The 27,318-nt window shown below is 34.5% G+C and overlaps 1 protein-coding gene and 1 long non-coding RNA gene across 2 annotated transcripts in view; both read right to left on the reverse strand.

Annotated features, from left to right (window-relative positions):
• Positions 1-356: 356 nt before the first annotated feature.
• Positions 357-27,318, reverse strand: part of LOC143255897 (uncharacterized) — a 47,850-nt gene continuing 20,888 nt past the window's right edge. The window contains exons 4-8 of the mRNA XM_076512287.1: positions 25,514-26,230; positions 14,527-14,659; positions 8,957-9,139; positions 2,422-3,162; positions 357-1,867 (exon numbers count right to left, since the gene is read on the reverse strand). Coding sequence (XP_076368402.1) covers positions 1,668-1,867; positions 2,422-3,162; positions 8,957-9,139; positions 14,527-14,659; positions 25,514-26,230 — 1,974 coding nt within the window. The 3' untranslated portion in view covers positions 357-1,667. The remainder of the gene's footprint in view (positions 1,868-2,421; positions 3,163-8,956; positions 9,140-14,526; positions 14,660-25,513; positions 26,231-27,318) is intronic.
• Positions 20,063-25,504, reverse strand: LOC143255898 (uncharacterized). The gene is made up of 2 exons (XR_013030911.1): positions 21,654-25,504; positions 20,063-20,135 (listed from the first exon to the last, which is right to left on the reverse strand). It is a non-coding gene; the product is annotated as an uncharacterized LOC143255898 (long non-coding RNA).

Below are 27,318 nucleotides of genomic sequence, written 5' to 3' on the forward strand. Positions count from 1 at the left end.
TGTAGTTGAAAATGATAAAAATACACGAAGTGAAAGACTGTGTTTACTTCAGTTAACACTGCAGCTAAAAGGCGAAGTAAGATTGGCATTAATTATCATATTTATCACTTCAACTGAATCTTAGCTTGAGTACAAAATGACAAACAAATTATTTATTGTTTTGTCACTAATATATTTATATATAATAATGTTCTAGCGAAAACATTTCAGAAGTGAATTTTGATTACCTTAAATTTCCAACAAAACAATGGTTGCTGAGATAATTTTGTATGGTTTAGCATTGTTATATACGTGTTTGTGTGTCATATGTATATAAATATTTAAAATTGCAGCATGTTTCTAATGAAAAGAAGAAATAATTTAAACTTTTTATTCCAATAAAATCAACTCAAAGGTACAACAACATCCATAAAGTTGTTAAGAGAATAGCGGGAACTTATTATTACCGCGTAATTATACATCTGCTATAGTGGAAAATCGTATCTAAATCTTGAACAGTAATTTTCTTTCGAAAAAAGAAAATGCAAACAGTAGATACGTTATTGAATATTTCAGTTTTACTTCTACTATCTATCTATGTATCTCAAGAAGAAGGGATTGGCATGGCTGATTCGATTAAATAACGCAGAACAAAATGTCATAAAAATTACAAATTAAATGGGAACGCTTAAATATGGGGTTGGGGATGATGTTACCGTATTACGCATTGAAACGATTAACCACTTATCCTTTGTTTTATTTATTATAAAAATATATCTTTATCTCAAAAGTTTCTTAATACAAAAGTAAAGCTACAGATCCTGAACAAATAACCATGCTAAATTTTGAAGACGCCTAAATCAGAATGCCATTTTTTCAATGTCCATCAAATTAATACACGGCGCGTGTCATTGATTTATTTCAGGTTTTAATATACTAATACGAATGGTTGATTCAATATTATGACCTACATAACTGTATAGAAGTTACTGAATCATCGTAAGCGAAATTTTAATATTAAACCTAAATAATGTAAAAATTTAAATTTACTTAATATTTTATAGTTTTTTAAACGTGATGTGACCCTAAGAATAAGACGAATTTATCACAAATGTTCATCATTTATGTGAGCGATAATAGAAATCAATTACAATCAAGTGCCAGTAAATGATTAGTTTCCTTTCTCAGTCGTTTAATATGAATAAACCTAGAAAAGGTGTGTCGTGGTTCAGTAAACAAAACAGCTGTTAGCAGAAATAATATAATTTATGACCGTTACACAGTCAACTAAAGCAACTTATAATGCAACTTTGAAAAAAAACTGAATTTAACAGGCTGAGGTATTATCTTTAAATTCTAGTTATTGGATAAGCAGCGAATGATCAGTTACAAATGTGGCTTCGACAACTGGTGACGACGTGAAATTCTAGTCTTCTTGAACTTTTAATTTCAAAATCATTAAGCAACTTTCATTCAACTTAAAACTGGGTTTTTAAAAACAACTTTTAAATCTATAACACACGGTGATTTTTATCGTGTAATTTCTAAAAATGTGTTGTGAACTTATATTTACTTGAAAGAATTAAAGCAAGATAATAATATTGTATTTATATGTTTTATTCACAGCCTTGTTAACCGGTGAAGTTTATTGCTGTAAAACGTCGTTTAAAGCTGAAAGTATTCTGAAATCAGATACAATGACCGAGAGAGTATTTGACAGGTTTAAAGGGAGCAACACTTTCTTCTGATGTTGTAAGTGACCACGATTTTGGGGTTCTGTTGAAGTTCTTAAAATCCTTTTTCTGGATTTTGCTGAAGGTAAACTCCTGGTGTGTTTCTTGAGGTACAGATGGTACAGGGTCTTGGGCACAATGTAGGTTGGAACTCGCTGTAATAAGAGATCAGAAACATTTAGCTTAGATTGTGTTTTCTTAAAGTCAGAAAGAAATCGTACTACGAATGATGTCCCCCCTTGTGTTAACGGGTGGCACGTGTTAACATGGATGCTACATAACTTAGTAATAATGGCTGTCTTGAAGCAAGACGAACAATGCTACATCATGACTCGACTATAACGTATTGAAACGTTTCCCAACAAAAACCAACATAAAATGGAAAAAAAGAAAACGTTTTCTATATACAGTTATTCTTAGAATATATGAAAAAAACTGACTAAGTTATTATATAGAAAACGTAATGGGAAAACATTTTACGAATCATTTGTGCATTTCAGTTATTAAAATTATATTCAAAATGTTTGAATTACCGCTAATGTTATATAAAAGCATTTATAATTTCAAACCGGTATGAATTATGTATTTCTTAACTTAAATGTAAAATTCATAAGTTTGCATGCATTATGTATATTAATTAGATAGTGTGTACTGTACAGTGTATTATTTTTTAATCGTTTTCTGGTAAGTAATAATGTTACACCATCACCTGTGGAGTAACCGGTCCATCCCCGAGGTGCCCTGGGCCGATAGAGATCATAGTTTTTAGTCTGTAGTAATCGAACTGACGGGGTAGGAAGTGGCTCAGAGGTAGCTGGTTTCCCATCTTTCTCGATTTGTACAGATGGCGTGGTTAAAGTTGTAGTTTTGGTTTCAGCTGCTCGAATGATAGATTCAGCTATAGAGTTTAATTCCTCGTGAGGCTTAACTTCCACAAAAGCTGCATCACAGCTACCAAACGGCGACTCAAGGGCCGCCTCCCACGGACTTTTGACCAGTTTAAAACGCGTTCTCTTTGTCATCTCCTGGAGTCTAGATGGCGGGGTTGGCGTCGCTAAAGATGGACGATTTGTTTTTTTCTGGTCAACAGGGAGCGCTGTCTCATATTCTTTCTTAGAAAGTAAGGCCTTAATTTTTCCTTCATCTACAACCCATTCTTCTGACTTTTTTTTACGTTTGGCAAACATCGCCGCCCCTTTGCCGACGGTACCGTAAAGATCTTTTACAATACCCAAACACACGTCGGGACTCACGACGTTATGTTCACTAATGTTCTTCCCTTCTTTCCTCAAACGAACTGCATCTTGAATGTACCGAGGATCGAGAATTAGTTTTAGTTTAGGAGGATCTTTACCCACTTTAATATAGGGGGCGTTCATGAAGTCAGAAGTTGATAGTTCCGTAGTTCCATTTTCTCTCTTCCTACCAGCTTCTCCGTCGGGATCCGGACCTGAGATTTGTAAGCGTTTAAGATCAGTAGAGATGTACAAAGGAATAGATTTAGATCAAATTTAACGTTAAACATCATTAGATAAGTTATAACACCGTGTGTTCTGAAAGTGTAGACGAAGGACCATATTAATAGCAAGGTTTTATATGTTCGTGAAATGGGACCAAAACACTTTTTTGTGTGTGTTTGTGTAAAATACAAAATAAGTTAAAAACTTGAAGATAAGTTAGTTAAAAGAGACAAATAACTGGAAGTAATGTCCATGTATCGCATTCTTGGTCGTTTTCTTGATACGTTTGTTTAGCAGTGCAAAAAAAAACAAAGTTTGTTCTTTACACGATACACATGCACGTGTTTTTATTCTGAGTTGAGTCGTTATTTTGCCTGTGGCTGGGCTCGATGGATCCTTCTCACCCTTTCAGGCGTGGGGGCGTTATTAAGTTACAGTCAATCCCACTATTTGTTTGTAAATTGTAGTAGTTAAAGAGTTGACAACAAGTGGTTCTGGTACTGGCTAGCTGCCTTCACTCTAGTCTGTTATTGTTAAATTAGAGATAGCTAGAGCAGATGGCTCTCGTGTAGCTTTGCGCGACATTCAAACCAAACTTTCAACTTCAAACTTTAACCGTTTTTGAAAGCATATCATTATTTTTGTGCCTAGAACTGGTTCACTATATTTTATATTACAAGCACTGTAGCACGTTTTATAATTAAATTATTTTATAAAATAGAAATTTCATATAGTAATAACTAATGTGATCACTGTACAGCTAGCTGCCTACTATTCCAAGTGTGTTAATTTTGTTCTTTAAACGCCAGCATAATTTAAGAAAATGGTATTTAATTGTTTATATCAGTTTTTCTTTAACAATTACAAATAATTAAGTTAAAATTGATTCATAGTTATAACGTAGTTCCAGTACCCGCTTAAAGTTCTTAAAAAACATCCCCTTGCTGTAAACACTTTCACCTTACACAAGAAAAACATTACGAAGCCTTTTCACCAGCTAGTTTTCTACCATTGTTTGTTTTTGAATTTCGCGCAAAGCTACACGAGAACTATCTGCGCTAGCCGTTCTAATTTAGCAGTGTAAGACTAGAGGGATGGCAGCTAGTCATCACCACCCACCGCCAACTCCTGAGCTACTCTTTTTTCCAACGGATAGTGAGAATGACCGAAATACAATAACACACCCATGGCTAAAATGGTGAACATGTTTGGTGTGACGGGGATTCTAACTCTCGACCCTCAGATTACGAGTCGCACGCCTTAACCCACCTGGCCATGCCGAGCCTTTTTTACCATTACTTTATTTAATATGGTATTTCTTTATATAATGTTATATCAGGTAAATTTTTTCAAGTAAACTAAATGTAAACAGCCCAGGATTAATACTGTCATCAGTGATTTCACTTGTGAAAAACATAAAGTTCAGTTTAACCATACCTCACTGTAATACCTTTCTTTACAAAAACAATTCCTTATCTTATTAAATGAAGATAAGCCATTCAATTTATATACAACTTTTACACGTTTTCATTTCCTATTATTTCCTTTGTCTCATCTTTATTCTTAAATCTCGTAAAAAGATTGAAAGTAAAATAATAACCAGCTTGTACATCTAAACACCACTGTATCATGATTTTGCTTCCTCGAACCTGACTTTGAGGTAATTTTAAGGTTTTGACACACATCCAAGGAACATTCTGAAGAAAGGTGAAAACAAATACGTATGTTTACAATGACTTTAACACGATCCATAACTATTAATAAGAAAGTCCGAATTAGGAAAAAATAAGAATGTATTATAATAATACGTAAACCATGCTTTTTGTGTAATATCCAGTGCCGACAACGTCTTTCGCTCAATACCAGGGTTCTCCAGGTCGACTGAAATACAACAGATATAGTAATGATTGAAATGATATTCTTATTACCAGATCCTTTGGAATTTCTCATTGGCAAGGCGTTATGTCTGTCTGCTCTCGCCGCTAAAATTCGGGTTTCGATACCCGTGGTGGGCAGAGCACAGATAGTCCACTGTGTAGCTTTGTGCTTAATTCTAAGTAAACAAATAAACCAAATTGCTTGGCAATAACTTTTACGTTGTCGCCCGGAATAAGTTGGAGAAGTGTAATTTTTATATCACAAAACATCAGAATTGGGTTGAGTATTTTGCTGTAAGAAATGTAAGCCGGTTTTCTGGGAATGTTCAAACGAGTCAAGGCTCTCGATGTTTCTAGTTTTGAAAATGAGATTTGCTAAACTGAAATATCTAATTTAATTTTCGAGAAGGTTACGCATTTAAAGTCGTCTGAAAACATTTCTAAATCCATTTATCAATGTCTACATATTAACTGTTGACATTATATAAATAAAAAACAAAGTATAACAACGTAAGCCCAGGAATTTCCTTAAGCATCTGTTGGCAGCATTTAAAAGATCAAATGTGATCTTTTAAAATTCTATATTTTAATGTTTTAACCAGTTGATATTTTTCTTCGTTTTCTGTTTTAGTTTCTTTAAATGTTTTATTAGAAACTGTTAAAAATTAGCTATATTTATCTGAGGTATTTATGGAATTTAAATTTGCAAATTAAAGGTACCTCACTGTCCCTTCTAAGAGTCAGGTATAGCTGTATTTTCGTGCCGACTAACTGACTGACCGGCATGGCCAGGTGGTTAAGGCACTCGACTCGTAATCTGAAGGTTACGAGTTCGAATCACTATCACGCCAAACATGCTCGCCATTTCAGCCATAGGACATTATAATGTGATGGTCAATCCAACTATCCGTTGATAAAAGAGGAGCCCAAGAGTTGGCGGTGGGTAGTGATGACTAGCTGTCTTACTGCTATATTAGGGACGGCTAGCGCAGATAGCCCTCGTGTAGCTTTGCGCGAAAATCAAAACAAACTTATTTTGTTTCTCCTTGGTGAAGAACTTTTTCATTTGTTTTTCAGTCTTTGTAGGAAACATGCAAACTAACTGACTACAGGTAAAAGTAGGCCCATCAACTACAAGAAGCATTTGGTTTGGTTCTTTAAACTAAACCAGGACTGGTTAACTGTCATTTTTATATCCGATCCTACACGTGGAAGTGTTAAGCGTTTTCAGCGGCATCCGGTTTCGAACCTAAGACCCATAGATTTCTAGCCCAGTACACTAACTACCACTTTACGTTCGGCTCTAAATTAATTACGTCTCCAAGAAAAGTCCAGTAAATTAGTAAACAGCGCACTCCATCTGCATTTTATTTTGTTTCGTGATTTCTAAAGTCATTTTTTTTTTATATATGTCAAAATGTTTTTGGAAATAATAAGGTACAAAAATTCTCCTGTCAAATTCCAAAATCAAACACTTGCATGTCTAAATATAACATAAACGTGTGGGTGGTGGGGTGGGGGTAAAATTAATATATTTTTTTCCCAATTTGTATGTAGCTGTATTATTTTATTTTGTGATTTACAAGTCAAGTATGGATAAATGAGAATTATTTTAGTGAAACTCAGCCCCTGGTAACTGAAATAGCCCAGCGTTGTGTGGTTTCAGTCTGTACCTTTTCTACACAGACGGTAAGGATATATGTGTGGTTTCGTCAAGCGTCTATAAATGGTATGAGGAAACTCGACACAGTTTAAGAGGGAACACCTCCACTATATACGTAAACACAGAACTTCTTCGAATGTTCTCCAAGTGGGTTATTATTTCTGTTTAGTTGCGAAAACCAGCAAGGGGTTTTTAGTGTTTATTGCTAACATGTTAGAATGTAAATAATGTGCATTTCTGTTTGTTTTTTTTGCACACAGTTTATCCCAACTAAACAAACATAATTCTATACTACGTATAAACAATGAAGATGAAACGAATTTTAAAGTGTTTCCTAAAAGCATGATTATAGTTGATAAATTATTAAAAGTCGGTTATAGTATGAGTGTTTCAGTAATCTATATCTTTTCGTTTTTTACTAAAATAGTTGTTTTTAATTTTGTTAGATGGCAAGAAACTAAAGTAATCACTTCATTGTTATTTCACTTGTTGGATCAGTTACAATTTATTAATAAGACTTTCACAACAGCTTTAGTGAATATTATGAAATTGTTTTTCGAATTTTTCTGTGAATGTATTTGTGATCCAAAGACAGTGTTCTACACAGCTTGCGACAGACTGCTTAAAAACAAGTTATCTTACCGTGGTTGCTTTTAGATTTGTTTAAACGATACCTTTAGAAAATAAACTCATTTTCAGTTATTATGAGAAGTTAGTGAGTAATAACATTTACAAGTGCTGTAAGTCCAGCGCCAAATCTGATATTAACTTACTTTAACAAAACAGTAAAGAAGAAGAGTTCCAGTACGTGGACCCTGGACATAGTACATGTCCCTTTAATTACCCATCTTGAGAAATTCTGGAGTCTGTACCTGTAAATATCTTTATAACTACCCATTTTGAGAAATCCTGGACCCTAGACTTAGAAAGTCCCACTCTAAGTACCCCTCTTGACAAATCCTGAACTCTAGATCTCGGACACCCCCTCTAACTGCACCTCTTTAAACATTCTAAACTCAAGATCTAGAACTCCTTATAACTATCCCTCTGACAAATCCTGAAATCTAGATCTAGAATGCTCTCTCTAATTACCCCTTGACAAATCTTGGACCTAGAACACCCCCTTTTGACAAATCCTAAACTCTAGATCTAGAATGCCCTCTCTAATTACTCATCTTGACAAATCTTGGACCTAGAACGCCCCCTTTTGACAAATCCTAAACTCTAGACAAATCCTAAACTCTAGATCTAGAATGCCAAATCTTGGACCTAGAACGCCTCCTCTAACTACTCTCTAATTATCCCATTCTAACTATCTTGACAAACCTTAGACCTAAAACGTTCCTTTTTAACCTCCTCTTTTCTGTAACTTTAGGGCGTTTTTTTAAGTAACTACTATAAAAACTCATGCAATTAAATGCTTCTTCTTGACTCATTTCTGTAATTATTTAAACAAATCAAGTAGCTTACAAACATTGTTCTAGCACAGAGAAAAGTTATTAATAAATATTTTACTTCATATACCAATACAAGTTGCACGAAATACTTCTTACATTCCAACTACTACAATGAAATTAGTATTTAGTCAATTAATTTTGTAAACAAAATAAATGGGTAAAAAAAATCACGGGCACCATCAGAAAATGTCTTTGTAAGAATATAACGTGTAATATAATAGTTAAAACCACACCTAGCAGAGAAAATAACCTAAACCCAACTTATCTGCCACGGTTATAAAAATTTGAAAGTATAAGTTTTCGGTACTACGATGATACACGAACTACTTTAACTAGATAAATCTTTGCAGTCTGCAAAACTAAAGATCCTATTGAGCTCTAATGAGCAATTTTCATATTGTTTTTAAAAGTTATATCGACAAATCAAACATTTTATCAAGAGCACATCTGGCTTGGGAGAAATTTGTTGACTGACTAAATGTGGTCAGTTTATTAAGTTCTTCGAAATACCCTGTGTTGAGGAGCATCTCTGGAACTGTTTGTACGTTAATCCACGAGTTAGTTTTAAGATAAAGATATTAACATACGTTTCTCAGCTTAATAAACTATTTTCAGTAATGGCAACAAAGCATAACGGACTATGTAAGTTTGCGGTTGTATTTAGTACAGGATAATGTCATTCGGGTAATTTTCGTCAATAGGATGGTACAATCCTCCAGTTGGTATGTTATGAAGCAGATGGAAGTTTCGACCCTTATCTTCTGTAATCAAGCAAATACAATCTTACCTTCATGTACCCATTTCTGGGATCGTTTTACCCGTTTGAAAAACATGTTAGCTCCTCTGGATTTCCTGTTGGTCTCAGAGGAAAGTGAACCGGCAATCTTTCTGCACAGCTTAACTTGTTCTTCGACGGTCGGGTAGATGGCGTTCGGCTCCTCGTAGAAACTCGAGGATGAGAACATTTTTTCTATTGTAATATAAAAAAAAAACGAATGCATAAACCTTCAACAATAAGTTTAAAAGTTATAGATTTAGGCAAAACATATATTCTTATAAAATCAGACGTACTAAATGTTTGACGACTGCGAGTTTTAATTATGTATTTCTAAATCTTTGTTTGGTGATGGAAACTAACAATTAAAGGACTGTATGTTGTAAATCTTTGAAGCAAACAGCTACATCTCGTGTAACAACCTATCTCATATACCAAATACTGAGTTCTACCTAGCGGTCTCTAAGCCTTGATCTCCAAAAGTCTGAGTTATGTTAGGTGTGTCTTCATTGTTCTGCTAACCACTCTCTTGTCATCGACGTTCAGAAGCCCTCATGTTGGGAGAGCATGAATTTCAAGTTCTAGTAAGAACCGCTTGAGTTTCAACAATCAAAGCGATGTTGCTTTATTATAATGAGTATTGTTTGAGTCTTAAAAAGTAGATACCTAAATCACATGAGGGAAAGATCTCTTTGTTCAACTACACTCTTTCCCAATACAGATTGGCTAGAGTGACTAGGTTTTGATGAGTACTGCCTGAACCCTGAAAAATAAGGGTTTACAGGGTTTACATCATATGGGACGAGGGTTTTTTATTTTCCACTGATTCTTGATGTTTTACAGTTCTGGGTGGTACTCGTTTAAAAATCATCTGGAGTAATGTGGTCAAATATCGAGTTTATCTGTCGTGGGAGTTTATATACTATAAGTATCGAACGATAGGTCTCGGATATGGGAGTGGACTTTTTCATTCCACTGAACTTTGTCTTTGCCTTGATTGTTTGTTTCTGAATTTCGCCCAAAGCTACATGAGGGTTATCTACGCTAGTCTACCTTAATTTAGTAGTGTAATACTAGAGAGAATGCAACTAGTTATTACCACTCATCGCCATCTCTTGGACTACTTTTATCAATGAATATTGGAATTGACCATTACGTTATAAAACTTCCACGGATGCAGAGGCAAGAATGTTTGGTGTGGCGGGGATTCGAACTTGCGACCCATAGAATGCGAGTCGAGCGCCCCTAACCATCTGGCCATGCCGGGCCTTTAGTCTTGATAGTAAAAAGTCTTATTCATGTGAATCTGGTGTTATGTTATCTTAACCTATACCTTTATATAACTTGAGATTAAAATTACGTTTCAAAATTCAGCATTACTCTTATAATTCCATCTCTGATAAGCCCCTTATTGATCTATCGTAAACTTGACCCTAGGGTCAAGTTGGACTTTGGTGGTCAAACCTCGACTATGTGAGGCTACAAGTCAAACTATCTCGTAGGTTAAAATTGTCACTAATTAAATTTACCTGTTTGTGACTGAGTTAAGTGAGATAATTCCATTTTTAATAACTAGTTTTAGTGTCTTTAGAGTTTCAGTTTGGGTTTAGGATTGTCAATATTTAACTGGAATTGTCTTGAAATTTAAGACTTTGTTTCTTTTCTCATGGTGATTTTTATTTAAGTTCAAAAATTTCAATTTCTATAAACAGAATATATTTTTTTTATTTTTAGTTCTAGTGCTTTATTTCCTTCGAATTTGTTTAAATATGTGTTTTTTAATTTGCGATCAGTTCTTTTCTCTGGACATCTTTCACTTGTTTGAAGCAACAACATAAACAAGCAACATTAAGAACCTATAGCCTGCTTTTAGGCAGAATTTGTTTACTTATGCGTTGAACATTCCATAGAACAAAATACCACATGAGGTAGGTTTTCTAAATTATACCCAGCATTCTCAGAGGCTTGCAAGCAAATTTTCAATTTTTTCTCTCTTTTAGCGAGATGGAGGGTGCAACGTGCAGCTGAGCCCATTTTAAAGAGTGATGCTAAAGTCAGTATACGGAACTATATTTCTACTTTCTGTTGGGTATTTCGTGACTCTAATTCTAAATTCTATACTCTACATAAAGGGGTTTCTACACTCAACTCAACAATGTTTGAGGGGCGAGATTTAGATTTTGTTGGGCATCATTTGTGCTTAGAAGTTCAGAAATCGAGAGCGTAGGGGAAAATGTTTCTATAGTATCAATTTTTTATTGACATGGCTTGAATTTTTAATTACATTCTACTTTCTTTTCCATCAAAGAAATTACTTCATATGGTTTTCGGGTTCAAACATAATACGTACTGACAGAGTAACATCTACCGTGTATAACGAGTTATAAATCAATATTGTAAACCAATATGAAATATCTTCTTTTCGTTGCAGGATTTAAAGCCACCAATAGTTACCCCAAGTATGTGAAACCCATACCCGAAAACAAATGCGTTAGGACCCCCCCCCCCCATGATACCTGAGCACCTATAACATATCTGGTCCTATTAGCTTGTGAATGAAGTTATAATAAAGTTTCCAACATAATGAATTATCAGCATACATTATATTGCAAAATGTGTGTAGTGTTGGGTTTTAAATATGTATTTAGATAAGTAACCCGAACATTGTCTGTTATAAATAGAATATCCAATCAGAAAATTACTCAGCTTTTAAAGTTTCTTCCAGCATATGGGACACTCGCGTACTAAAACACCTTCTATGTTTCGTTTCTATCAACACCTTACCAGCATTTAAAATTAATTATTTAATTTCTTTTTTTGTTTAGTGGTGGTATATACTCATTTAATTTTTGAAAGACATAGTCTATATTGGTCTGGCATGGCCAGGTGGTTAGAGTGCTCGACTCGCAATCTGAGTTTCGAGGGTTTGAGTTCCAGTCCCACCAAACATGCTCTCCCTCTCAGTCGTGTTGGCGTTTTAACGTTACAGTCAATCCCACTATTCGTTGGTAAAAGAGTTGCCTAAGAGATGGTGATGGGTGGTGATGACTAGCTGCCTTCCCTCTAGTCTTACACTGCTAAATTAGGGACGGCTAGCACAGATAGCCCTCGAGTATCTTTGTGTGAAATTCCAAAACAAACAAATTCTTTTAAAGTCGACCATAAAAATATTCATATATTGATTTATCCACACAGCACTGACTTCACATGACAAAAATATCCTTTTAATTCTGGGCCCAAATTTCTTGCAAGCATGAAACTATATTATATTCTAAGTTGTTAGAATATAAATTTACTACTTTAAGCCAAAACTGAACACATTTCACATAATAATAAACTTTGGTACCTTCTGCGTTTTATAAGAATAAATATATCAGATGTACTAGCGCTACCTTGCGAAGATATTTTGCAATATTCATATTTAACTTTTGTGACATTAGCTCTGAATTCTCGAAAGCCCCATAACCCCATAAAATGACTTTATATGTAATATTGTATAACATATTATGGGACAAAATGTATATATTTTTCGCGCTATGAGATTTCAGATTTACGGATGAACACCGGAGAGGTGGGGGGAGAAATAATAACTTCAGTTGACTTCTAGCATGGGGGGGGAAATAATAACTTCAGTTGACTTCTAGCATAAACCAGTTTTTCGAATTGTTTACAACCTCACCTTTTCTAAATGCAATTACTTTAGTCTTCGCTGTCCTCTTGTGACACAGCAGTAAGGTTTACATACTAACAACGTTGAAATATAATGTTTTCAAGAATTCTATCATTATGAAACTAGATGGGGGTAAACCCCCTCATGACCTTCCTCATGTCATTTTATATCACTGTGTTAAGTTGTGTTCATTTGATAGTTGTTGTGTTTTTTTCGAAAATTGATAAGAAAATAGAGGTGAGTCCCCCCTCATGACCTTTGTCGTGTTATTCTTTGTTACTGTGTCAAATATGATGCTCATGGATTACGAAATGTGAAAACTATAAGGAATAGACAGACACACACACACAAATTAGCGTTTATTTATATAGATATGTGAGATGTAGCATCTAATAAAAGCTTACATGTTTAATTACAATAGCTTTATCGTATAGAAGGTATAATATGTTTCAACTAATCAAATAAAGAGCTTTTCAACTTTAGTTAAAAATTACTGATTGTAAAAGTATATTTACAAGCAGTTAAAAGAAATTTAACCATTTATAACCACGTGAAACTGGTATAGTTATTTCTCATTCCAACGTGGACTCATGAGAGTTTATTTACTACGAATTTTTAATACTCTTCTTGTTGTTATAAAAGTTAATTTTTTTCAGTGAGAACTTGTCTTTCATGTTACAGTAAAACACTTTGTTCAGTTTGAAGACAAAACTAACTTCATGACGACCAAAGTTTTATTAAACAAACTATATGATATCCATAACTTTTTACTATAAACAACAAAAACATAAATCTTTCTGTTATATAGAGGTTGAGCACATTATATCGAAAAGATTTTGAATATGCAGATCAGCAAATCATGTGACAGCAATAAACCACTGTAAATTTGTGGTGGAACGACCTGAATCAGAACTATATTTTAACATTGTATAGGATTTAGTGTGATACCATTAAAACTGTTCGCTTTTGTAAGACTCAGTAACAGACGTCTTCAACGCAAAATAGCAACAGAATCAAATCATAAAGACATATTTTGAAATTAGGATTTAGAATGTTCAAGACGAACATATATATTTTGATTTTATTGTCATTGAAAACAAAGGAATATGGATCAACTTAGGGTATCAGGACTATCCAGAGAGATCTGCAAGTCGTACTTAAGCCGTATTAAATAAAGTGTGGTGTCTTGTAGTAGATGATAATTTACGAACATAAAGATCAATGAAAAAAACAACCCACATGCCACAGACCATAGTAATCAAGAAGAATATCCAGCTGATTCAAGTCTTGTATACATAAACTGCTTCATGAAATGTTCATTTACTGTTGCACATCTCCAGCTGTTGACAAATGAAATGGGTATTCATGCAATCACATAGAAAGACACATTGGACTAGTTGCTGGACGCAGTGTGTATAAATATATATACAATCAGACTGTTAAAACAGGAAATAAGGATCCGTCGTCTTCCTACACTAGATGTTTTGTAGAAAGCAGTAGGAAGGAGTGATGTGCTTTACACATGACAGTTTTACGATAGAGTCTTTTATAATGGAAACTATGCATCACAGCTATCATCAATATGCATAGTCGTCAGGTATAATAGGATCGAACATAGCGACACAACTGTAACAGGGTGGTAGGGTTCCAAAACTGTTTCAATATAACGTACTCAGCTCTCTATAATGTACGGTCTTTTAAAATATGTAAATTTATATCTAACCTATTTTAACTACATATTACATATCTATAAAACTCTAGTGGCAGTCATTTAAATTTTTCCATTATATTTTTGTTAATTACGTAAATCAATTAATATCTCTATATAAGTTATTCAAGAACTGTCTACTTATTGCATGAAAAAGTTTAAGCATTTAGGTAATTATTTGAATTTGTATAACTAGTAACTTACTTTTTCTCGGTATTATTTCGAAGTAGTCCATTTCAGCTTCTGGGGCAGGCTCGTAGGCGTGTGGATTAATACGAATTTCTAAATTTTCTTGTTGGTCAGTAGACCCCAAGTCCGAATGGACTGTTTTTTTTAACTATACCGAAGTAAAAGTATATGAAAGAATACTATTTGTGGATACTTTTACTTAATTAAATACACTTTGAGAGAAAATTTTAAAAATGTTTCATGATCTACTTCGTAGTATTTAATGTAGAAATAAGTATATCGTTCGAGCGTAAGGACATAATTCAGATTTCAGAATTATTTGCTTGAATTATATTACATGGTATTTTAAATTAAAATTATAATTCAAGTTTAAAAAGTACAACAATTATTCAATTAGTATCATATAACACTGGACAACAAAAATTTTGCTATTGGAAAAAACTCAAATGTTTCGGGTAGTTTGATAGTGCTGATTTGAAATATATTGTTAGAATTTGACCATCGCCTTCAGATTTTAAATTATTATAATATGTCAATATTTTATCAGCATTGTTCGAAACATCCTGAAACAACTCAGTACAAGAAATTTATGCTGTGAAATTAAGTTTAATTGGACAGTGTATTCGGTGAAAGGCACACATTTTTGATAATTTCAAATATTGACTTCATTGTATTGGTATAAAATTCCAAATATATTGTCCATATATACTACTTCTTCTCGATATGATTGCAGCAAGTTACATCTCTTTTTGTTTCACTCCCTCGCCCTTCTATTCCACACAAGGTTCATAAAATTCTTACGTGTTCAGTTTGATAGAACATTCGAGAAGTCCCTCGACTGAGCACAGTTAGACGCCTTTCTTTCAATTGTTTCTCATTTACTCAGTTGGTCACTCCACCACGTACAGTTAAAACAAAGTCTGATGTTCTTTCTTGCATCAAATTGTATACAACTTTGCTTTTAAAATATTTTGAACTCTAATTCTGTAAAAATAAGTTATTTTGCGTTTTGTAGCAAATAATTTCAAATGCTTGTTGTCTCCAGTTCAAGTAAAGTTTGAAAGTGAAGACATTGTTTAAACAGTTTCTGTTACGTTAGAGGAAAATGTATTACAGTTTCACAAAGGAAAAACAAATATCACACACAAGGTAAAGGTACTTAGTACCACTATTTTGGGTCTAATATTGGTGTTTTTGGATAATCAAATGAAACTAAACAATACATTAATTATTCAAATATTTTATTTACAATGAAACCGTTAACTCATGGAGATGATCTTCCAATACCACATCCAACAACGAATTGAAAAACTGAAGAGTTATCCCGTGAAGACAGTGAATCATCTTCATCTAGCGATTATATTCCTGTGACACATCAGCATAAGTTGATCACACAAGAAGAGCTAATTGATCTGAATTGTGAAATGTTTCTACCAAAACAACATGAGAAGTTTCATCGCTTTTGTTTACAGCAATATAATGTATTAGCTCCAGGAACAAACATTTCAATTTACCGAATTCATTCTTGCTTCTCACTACAGCATGCAAGATACCTTTTACTTCTGTACAAATAGTGGTACACTAAAGGAAGATTTAAGAAACCAAGAGCGGAGACTTTTGATCGACTTTTCTAAAGTTAGTCTGAAAGCTATACTATTACACAATGGAATCACTAAGCCTTCGATGCCTGTTGCTCATGCTGTGAACATGATAAAAACTTATCAAAGCATGCAGACTGCACATTGATAAATGCAATGTTCAATGAATAAAGTTGTTAAAGAAAAGTTGGTATTCTCGTAATATACAAGAATATTTTGAATAAATCTATCATAACTCGAAAACTATAGGCGGTCAGTAATTTTCAATATAATTACTCGAATCAGCATCATCAAATTACTAAAAAAACTGTTGTGTTTTGTTTTTCTAATGGCAGAAAAATTTTGTTGTTGGTGTTGCCAGTGTAATCTAATACTTTTCTGCTTACTTGTAATTTTGGTTAGTAACTTTTGGAAAGTATCACTTCAAATAATCAGACACTTTTGGAAAGTCGAAATACAAACAAAATGTAACTTTATTTATGGTAAGACTAAGGAAAAAATAACAGCAAGTGACTATGTTAAGTTAGCTCGTTTACACTCACTAAAACTGTGAGCTTAAATGTTTTTCTCTGCTTTCATATTTTACCCCCCCCTCCCAGTTGCGCAGCTGTATGTCTGCGGACTTACTTTGCTAGAAACCGGGTTTAGATGCTCGTGTTGGGCAGAGCACAGATAGCCCAATGTGTTGCTTTGTGCTTAAATATAAACAAACGATACATATTTATTGCTCAGTGATACAGCGTTATGTTTGTGACTTTCCAACACTAAAAACCGGGTTTCGATACCTGTGATAGACAGAGCACAGAAAGCTATTTGTGTAGATTTTTACTTGACTATAAAGAAACACAAAATCCATATTTAACATGTTGAAAAAATAACACAAAAATCATGTATTTAAAACAAAAAAAACCTTAGTGAGAACACACTTGGAGAACTTAGTAGAATATACTGATATTAGAAAACATTATTTTCGTGGAGTGATGGACAGCCACTGGCCATCGGAATGCATAAGGACTCATAGGGGTCAATAGGTGACTCCATTACGATATATACTGATATTAAAAAACATTACTTTGTTAGAGTGCTGCACAACCACTGGCCTTCGGAGCGCATAAGAACTCATGAGAGTCAATAGGTGACTCCATGGATCATAAAATACGTTGTTTTTTTTTCATATGTCTTGCTTTTATTCAGATGTGTCATTTTTGGTAAATAGTAAAATGGATTTTGTGGTTCATTAGGGTATTAGAGAGCCTCATGTGTGACCTGCCTATTAGTTCAGGTTGCTCCGGCTGCTTTAGAAGAACCTAGATAAACTTTCAAGAAATAAAATACATTCTAATGATAAATACTGAGAGTAAATAAATTCGATACCATAAAGAAGAATAGAGTAAAATTGAAACAATAAGTAAATGTAATAACGTCGGTAAAAACGTAAGTAGAACTAGTATGAAAATGTTATGGATATACGTTATGGAAGTTTATAGTATCATCCAAAAGGTAAGCTCTCCTCTCTACAAGAGAGGAATCCTATCTTGATACCAGGCCCGGCATGGTCAGGCGGGTTAAGGCGTTCGACTCGTAACCCGAGGGTAACGGGTTCGAAATCCCGTCACACCAAACATTCTTGCCCTTTCAGCCGTGGGGGCGTTATAATGTGACGGACAATCCCACTATTCGTTAGTAAAAAAGTAGCCCAAGAGTGGTGATGATTAGCTAGCTGCCTTCCCTCCAGTCTTACACTACTAAATTAGGAACGGCTCGCGCAGATAGCCTTCGAGTAGCTTTGCGCGAAAATAAAAAGCAAACAAACAAAAAAAATCTTGATACTCGCTTAAGTACGCCCTCCAGGTAACCTAGCGTCGTGCTCAATATCGAAACATTGACAACAAAATGGCATCCAGTTGCCAACAACCTACATTAATATTTGATGCATGCTTGTGGATTATATATCAATTTATTCATTGTTAATTACATTTAATTAATTAATTAAATATACTGATATATATATATATACAAAATTATCATTTTCAATCAGAGAGGTCGTATTTCTATTAATATCCACTCGACACTATAGAAACAGCCCAAATAGACAAAACAACACAGTTCAGGATGAATAATTAGAATATAATTGCAAAAATTAAGCAAATTAAATGAAGTTAATTATTACAATCTCAAACTATTTCGAAATGAGTTAAATTATTTAAAAAAATTTATGAATAATATTACTATTTCTAAGTACAGTAATTGAAAACAATAACTTTAAAAATGATTCTCTAAGTATACAAGGGCTGTTCAAAAAATACGCGAACTGTTTGAATTGCGCGGCTCCAGTTGGTTCCAGGGGAATCCGCTTGGTGTCGCTAAGTTTGTACAGATCAGCTGATTACGATGCCATTTCCCGATTGCAGATATCTTCATTTGTGTATTAGCTACGCGGTTTTAAGTGAAGTGCGATTTTTTCGTTTGGCCTGATTTCAGAATGAATGACCTGAAGGAGCAACGACTTGCTGTGAAATTTTGTGTTAAACTTGAAAAATCTGCGACTGAAACTTTTGCTATGCTTCACACGGCTTACGGTGATGTTGCTATGAAGCGTACAGCATGTTTCAAGTTGCATGAACGTTTTAAGGATGGTCGACAGTCCATTGACGTTGATGAGCGTCCTAGACGTCCTTCCATGTCAACTGACGACCCACACGTCAACAAAATCAACATCCTGGTGCGGGCAAATCGACGTCTGACTGTCAGGTAGCTTGCTGAAGAGTGTGGGATATCAGTTGGATCTTGTTACGAGATTTTGACCGAAAAATTGAAGATGCACCGCGTTGCTGCGAAATTCAGCCCTCAGAACTCGTGAGCTTTTGGCCAAACACTCGATCACTGTTCTTCCCCCCCCCTACGCACCTGACCTTGCTCCTTGCGATTTTTTCTTGTTCCTTAAACTCAAAAGACCCTTGAAAGGAAGAAGATTTGAGACGATTCCCGAGATTAAGGCAAATGCGATGAAGGAGCTGGAGGACATCACAAAAGAAGTGTACCAGGACTGTTTCAACAAGTGGAAACACCGTTGGGATAAGTGTGTGCGTTGGGGAGGAGAGTACTTTGAAGGGGTCCTAGACCTATAACTTTAAATAAAGTACATTTTGTTTTATGACGTCATCCGCGTATTTTTTTAACAGACCTCGTATTTCGTATCTTTTCAATTTATCCCGGTCCGTAGCACGTTTATACACTTATAACGATATTATGTGGGGTTGATTTCTCATGGTGGACTGAGCGCTTGTATCCCGTTGTTTAACTTTGCATTAAAACGACAACGTAATTTCTTTCATTTTAAAAGACGTAATTTAGTTTGAAGACGTTAAACACAGAAGATAGAAATGATAAATCCAAACTATTAAAAATATATGAAAGTAAAATATTGATTATTTTCAATCATGAGAAGTCATTAAAACGCATTTAAATTTTGGAAGGATAAAAAACAGAATTATTTAACACTTGTAATTAACAAACTAGTAATACATATATTACTAATTTAACTGATATGATGCTGAAACTTGTCACTGGCTGTTTATATATATATTTGTTTCTTTTTTATATTTCGCGCAAGGCTACACGAGTGCTATCTGCGCTAGCCGTCCCTAATTTGGCAATGTAAGCGTAGAGGCAAGGCAGTTAGTTATCACCACCCATCGCCAACTCTTGAGCTACTCTTTTATCAACAAATAATGGGATTGATCGTCACTTTATAACGCCCCACGGCTGAAAGGGCGAGCATATTGGGTGCGACTGGGATTCGAACCCGTGAGTCGAAGTCCTTAACCACCTGGCCATGCCTGGCCTTATATATATATATATATATATAATGTAAAACTAATCAAACTTTGAACGGTCAGGTAAAAGTGTTTATTAAAGTTGTCCCCTGGCAGATCAGCGGTAAGCTTACGGACTTACAACGTTAAATTCCAGAATTTGATCCTCTGTGGTGAACAAAGTGCAGATAGCAAACTGTGTAGCTTTGCACTGAAACAAAAAGTTATTAAAGTTGTAAGTAAAACAGACGTACGATAAATAATTAACATTTATTTAAAGGTTGGTAAAATACGATAGACGATTTAGCGTTCTTATAGCCAAAAATAATTAATCATAAAAAAATTCAAAATTTGAGGAGTTGAAAGAAAAATGTGCAGTTTTTGAAGTCAAGAGCTTAAAATAAAATATATAAAAAGTTAATTTTGAATTTTAGAACTGATGAAAATGCATCATGACAGCAGCAGTTCTCTCGCCCCCCTCCTCCCAAGAGTAAACAAACAAATTTTAGTTCTAGTGAAATATGAATAACAGGTTGATATCTGTCAGTATCTAAATCTGTAAAATATTGGAGGTTTCAACATAAAACAGTAGTTAAGATAAAGGTGAACATACAACAGTGTAAACTGTTTGCTAGAAGTATGAAAACTCACCAAACAATGCGGTAATAGTGTATATACAGTTTAGACTAGAACTCGCTATTGTTTTATGAAAACGTTAAACTAAATCTTAACACCTCGTAGCTTAGTTCGAAGAAATCTATTAAATACTCGCTTGTGGAATGAGTACAGAAAACATGCAATACTTTTTCAGGTTTCATTTTAACTTGATTCACAAGTATTTGGCATACAGAAAGAATCTGCTTGCTTGGCATTCATTCCAAAAATAAACTACACACTACCACTACACCGAATTTTTAGAACTCTTCAAAATCTGATTAAAAATCAAGTTATATTACGATATCGACTGAGCTCTTCCTAACTCTAGCCCCCTATTGGTAATACTGAAAATAACTCGATAATATTTCTTGACCATTCCACCACACAGTGAACCACCACCATTCTACTCTACTACTTCATTTTTGTATTAGGGCGTAACCTTCACTCTTCTTTTTCAGCACATGATTGTCACGTGCAAGTTATTAACACTACCTGTAGGTTATAGAAAAAACAAAAATCTGAACGACTAAAACAATTGTGTCGTTTACAAACCAGCTTTCGAGCTGATGATATAGATAATTATATTATATATTAAAATCCATAGTGTTCGATTTAACCACTTTTATCATATACCATTCTTTACTTGTTCGTCCACATATTGCAACTTAATGGTCAGTTGTCTACTTTTTCCTTTTTATGACATTCAGTAAAGAACCGACAAAATAACTTTGGTAAAATAACACTCAAAACTAAATCAGTAGTTAGTGGATTCGACTGCATTATTGAACATGTTATGTGTGATTCTATGATCAACAACAGGCTTAAACAAACAGCTAAGACGTTCTCACTTCTATTACACAAGTTTATGTGATGTATTTACTTGCGTTTTCTATAAATATATTCTTAATTTGTACCGTGATGTTTTAGAAATATTAACCAAGCTTGACAAGTAAAAATTAGTTTATTATCTAATCAGAATAGCAGGTTAGTCTCTTTGAAACTATATAAAAGAACTACCAAATCGATACATACATACTACGTATCTTTTTTCAACATTCTAGTTTATTCTTACCGGCCCTGGAAATTCTCTGCCAGAAATCCTAAGCTTTTATGGCATCAGTCCCGTTTAAACTACAAATACTTTCGCCTAAACCTCTTGAAAGGAAGTTTTTGTTTGAATTGTGTGAAAAAAATTAAACTAATATGGTGATGAAACTTGTTTGTCAAACATCGGTAATGGAAAGATTTAGTAAAGGTCTTCGGCATAGGTTGTATAAACAAGTAAAGACGAGGACGCCTCAAGCAAGTAGACGTTTTACAGTGTATTAAACTGAATACAGACCACGCTATGACGATATTAGAGGTAGATATAACTTTCGCATCTCGCGCATGCACAAAATGAAAATCGAGCGATGTAAAAATAGTCCAACCTTACGAACCATAAGTTGGTAGACTCTTTAATTTCTGTTGTCAGAGATATCTTTGTATAACGCCCACGAAGAATTTTTAAAAGGGTAGAACAACTATGAAACTATCTTTATCATGATGACAAAAAACCTGTGGAATTTTAGACTCATTCAAAAAAAAAAGAATTTTTAAAATTTTTAATGTCCACCTTGTTCTTCCTATATTGTACTAGGAAAGACCTGTAGCCCTTGGGATATTATTTGCAATGCTTTCTCTTAGTGTAGAAAATATATTTCAATATCAGAAAAAAATCAAATCAAATAGGTCCTGTTTATCGTTATGACTAAAATTAGGAGGCATGCAATGTGTAGATATTTCTAATTAAAAAGTGTGTTTATGTTATTTATAGCAAAGCCACATCGGACTATCTGCTGAGCTCACCGAGGAGAATCGAATCTCTGATTTTAGCGTTGTAAATCCGTAGACTTACCGCTGTACTAGCGGGGGGTTAAAAGTGAAACAACATGTTAAAAACAACCAGATACTTGGGGTTATATTGGTCACTTGACTACTTGGTTGTCAGTTACCACTGCTCTAAAACGAAGATATAGTTGCCAGTCTGACATATCACCTTGAAACCAGTAATGTTCCAGTTATTACAATAGATATTATCACCATTGGATTGATCAACAGCGAGAAGACACTAAAAGCAATAGGAAATATGTCATATTTCAACCGATAGCTAGACACTGAAAAATGTTTTATATTCCAATCAATAATTAGACATTGAAGGCAAAGAGAGTGTGTTATATTACATTTGATAGCTATATAGTGAAAGGAAAAGAGATGTGACACATTACAACAGATAGTAGACACAGAAATTGTTTGTTTTATTATTATGCACAAAGCTACACAAAGGGTTATCTGTGCTCTGCCCATCATGTGTATCGAAAGCCGGTTCCTGGCAGTATAAGTCCTCAGATATAACACTGGGGATGACACAGAAATAAATGAAATGTGACACAATCCTACCGCTAGTTATCAGCCAAAGGTTTTGTTTGTTTGTTTTCGAATTTTAAGCAAACCTACACGAGGACTATCTGCACTAGCCGTCCCTAATTTAGCAGTGTAAGACTAGAGGGAAGGTAGCTAGTCATCATCACCCACCACCAACTCTTGAGCTACTCTTTTATCAACAAATAGTGAGAATGATCTTCCCATTATAACGCCCTCACGTCAGCCAAAGGTGGATTATGCGTTTGTATTCATAGTTATGCTGTCTTTCCTTCCCTGTTGCGAAACATCTAATACTCGTGAAATAAGTGTAAAAACTTTGTATCTGTCTTAATGTGAAGCTCTAAAGTGGCCTGTAATTACAACTATGGGTAGGACGCTTAATGTAGTTTGTCTGTTAATATGTCGTAGAGTAGTGTAAAAATGTTAAAAACAGAAGTAACCTTAGAAAACGAAGAATACAAAGGCCAGCTTGAAGTTATATTTACTTAAGATAAGTTAGTTTTTATAATCGTTGTAATAACTGACTTAAAATACATAAATTACATGTGTTTTATATAAATAGTGACCTATGATCTCATATTGACGGATTACACAACAACAGGGACCTAACTTCATCATTAATTGTCATTAAACGACATGTATCTGTACAACGATAACTCTTATCCAAAATCTGGCAGTTTTTCAAGATTTTCAGCTGTCCTTGGTTTACAGTAGCTTCTATTCTAGGACAGAAAAACGAGATGTGCACGCATAAGCACGTGCAAGCCTCACACACGTATTGTCTATTTCAACTAGTATCCTAAGCCGCCTAAACAGGCTGTGTGGAGTTCCACTGCTGTGTTTTAAATTAAAAGTCTGATTTCTTTGTACTTCTTACTATTTCTGTGCTAAACTTGTAGAAAAAGAAAGAAATAAAATAATCTGTGTTAAAAATATAAAACCTTGAAAGTGAATTGTGTTTTTAGTTTTTAGGATACAATTTGTCTTCCTAAGGGACTTAGTTTATTATAGTAGACATAGAAACATTAATGTGTGCACAGTGAAATAGTGAAATCTGAGTTGCTGAACAGTATCTTACTAACAAGCGCTAATGGGTTACCCCTTAGCTCAGTTCGTAGAGTAGTGGCCTGGCACGTGACGGGTCTTGGGTGCAAATATATCACGTAAGAAGAAATAAACACAAGAAAACCAAGACGTGTTATAGGATGATACCATACTAACTAATATTTAACTGTTCTGGATCTATCGTTCACACAGTCCTTCTAGATTTAATATACGCACTATATATCTATATAAGAAAGTAGACTGGTTCACTTGATAATTTAAGCCAACCATTGGATATTAGATAGCATAGATAATTCAATTAGGATAAACACTTTCAATGTTTTTCGACAAGCGTAGTATATGAAAAAATATCGATCCTCTATAGACAAAATATACCTTACAAGAAAATATAGTATTATAATGATGAAACGAGAAGGTTTTTCTATTTATTTAAGGAAAAACATAGAGGTAAATCCTGGTGTTTCCTCAAGATATAAGCAAACAAAGTAATCGCCTAGGGCCCCACCTGTGCTAGGGGAAAGAGAGATCCGTCTGGATATTGCTCATTGTAAGTGCTGCTCATTTTAGTATTCATACTCAGTGACATTTTACTGAATGATATACAAAGAATGATAAAATATTATTGATGATTCACGAATTCTAAGTTTCGTTCACATTTGAAACGAGAGAGAAAAAGAAAGAGTGATGCTCATAAAAAAGCACCATAAAGAAAGACTGGAAGCAAATAAGAGTCAATATTGCTTAGGCCTGGCATGGCCAAGCGTGTTAAGGCGTGCGACTCGTAATCTGAGGGTCGCGGGTTCGAATCCCCGTCGCGCCAAACATGCTCGCCCTCCCAGCCGTGGGGGCGTTATAATGTGACGGTCAATCCCACTATTCGTTGGTAAAAGAGTAGCCCAAGAGTTGGCGGTGGGTGGTGATGACTAGCTGCCTTCCCTCTAGTCTTACACTGCCAAATTAGGGACGGCTAGCACAGATAGCCCTCGTGTAGGTTTGTGCGAAATTCCAAAAAAAAACAAACAAACAAACACTATTGCTTGAATAAACTTAGAGCCGTCGTTGGTAAATACAGCAAAACGTTGTAATCGTTTCTGTACCCCTTTTAAATAACACATTGACAAACGTCTGTGTAATTGGCTGAAACTCAAATAATCTTGTATATTGTTTGATTCACATGAAATTAAACATGGTTGCATATCATAAACAAGTCCTTACGGTTTTATCCCCATTTCACAGTTTTAATAGTAACCTCAAAACTACTTTTCCTCCTCACAGTAAAGCAATGTAGAAAAGCCTTCTATACACATAAGGCATACTTATGAGTCAGAATATTTAGCATTATATTCTCTGACAATTTCACAATTTTCTTATAATAACTTGCAACTATTCTCTGTTTAAAATGTGTCAGGCTTAGTAGATTTAGGACTATTTGATATCGATTACCTCTTGTTTCGGTGCCGTGGTCACATTTGAAGTCAGCGCCGTGGTTGTAGTAGTTGTTGTGACGGTAGTTGTTGCTGTTGAAAAGAGCGTGGACAAAAACTTCTGAGAAAATGAAGGTACATCTTTTGGGCGTGGTAGTGAATTAAATCCTGGCGGTTTCCAGACATATTCATCTGCGTCTTTAGTCGTTTTTGTATCAATTTTTCTCACTTTGAACATTGGGGCAAGAATGGCGGTAGTTTGCCCCGTCGGAGCCAAAGAGTTATCGGTCGTTTCGGGGATGATAGCGGATAGAGAAGTAAGATCCACGCGATCTCCTGGTTCACTGTTACCAGAAAACGTCAGACGTATAGGTGTCACATGAGGCGGATGGTTTGAATCTAACTTATAACACTCCCACGCACGTGACGACTGTTTTTGAAGAATATTACTGGTTACCCTCTCGCGCAAGTTCTCATCAAAACCTTGAGCTTTTTTCTTCAGCCTTTCATTTTTGGATGACAAGCCCTCGGAAATACCTCGAGCGTGAGTGAGAGGTTCTTCTTCAGGGTGCGTCAGTTTGCTATCTTGTTCCACTGGGGTCAGGTCGCTTGAAGCTGGCGTAATTTTCATTGCATCTTTCGACCCAAGAATAGAAACATTCACAGTTGGTAAACACAGTGCACCAGGCTTTTCTTCTTGAAGTTGGAAAGCGAGAGAGATGTTGTTAGTGTCTCTCTGTAAGAAAAGAAACTTCATACTATAAATTCGATTCGAAACCATTTCTTCAGCAACGAATAGACCGCTTACAATTCAGGCAACTCTAGTAATAAAGTTAGTCCAGCTTATACTTATCCCTTTGATATTTGTAAGTATTTAATGGAAAATATGTTATTTTTTTCATTTTATAGATCGAAAATATATGGATATGTGAATTATTTATAGAATCACTAGAATTTTCAAAAATGTAAAAAGGAAAGGAGTTTTATTGAGACAGCTTCATTATTTGTTCTAAATTTACTTTCAAAATCATCGCAACTGTAAATTTTGATGAAGAGATTTTATGTACTTTTCAATAAAAATGTAATTTCACGTTATTAGGACAGGCTAAGTTTGTTGTTAAGCACGAAGTTGCCCATTGAGCTATATGTACTGGGCCATCGCAGGGCTTGAATCTAGAATTTTATTGTTTTGATTTCTATAGCTTTTTTGGTAAGGAAAATAATAAAATGTGGAATGTTTGATAGAAAAAAAGGAATTTTTAATTTATCTTGTTTACTTAATTTGCCTCTGAGAAAGCATTACTTAATCAAATCATTACGATGTAGTGTACCAAAATACATTACTTAATCAAATCATTACGATGTAGTGTACCAAAAGACATTACTTAATCAAATCATTGTTATGTAGTGTACCAAAAGACATTACTTACTCAAATCATTACAATGTAGTGTACCAAAAGACATTACTTAATCAAATCATTATTATGTAGTGTACCAAAAGACATTACTTAATCAAATCATTACGATGTAGTGTACCAAAAGACATTACTTAATCAAATCATTGTTATGTAGTGTACCAAAAGACATTACTTACTCAAATCATTACAATGTAGTGTACCAAAAGACATTACTTAATCAAATCATTATTATGTAGTGTACCAAAAAACATTACTTAATCAAGGGACAAGATTATCTGGAAGCGCATTCGAGTTCTGTTTTTCATGGGAAAAAAACACAGGTAAAGTCAAAATGATCTTACATACAGATAAAGATAAGAAAAATCAACAAACTGATTTAAGTTAGGCCACGTAGAGGAAACTGAAA

This window comes from Tachypleus tridentatus, chromosome 7, assembly GCF_004210375.1.
Source record: "Tachypleus tridentatus isolate NWPU-2018 chromosome 7, ASM421037v1, whole genome shotgun sequence".
NCBI lineage: Eukaryota > Metazoa > Arthropoda > Merostomata > Xiphosura > Limulidae > Tachypleus > Tachypleus tridentatus.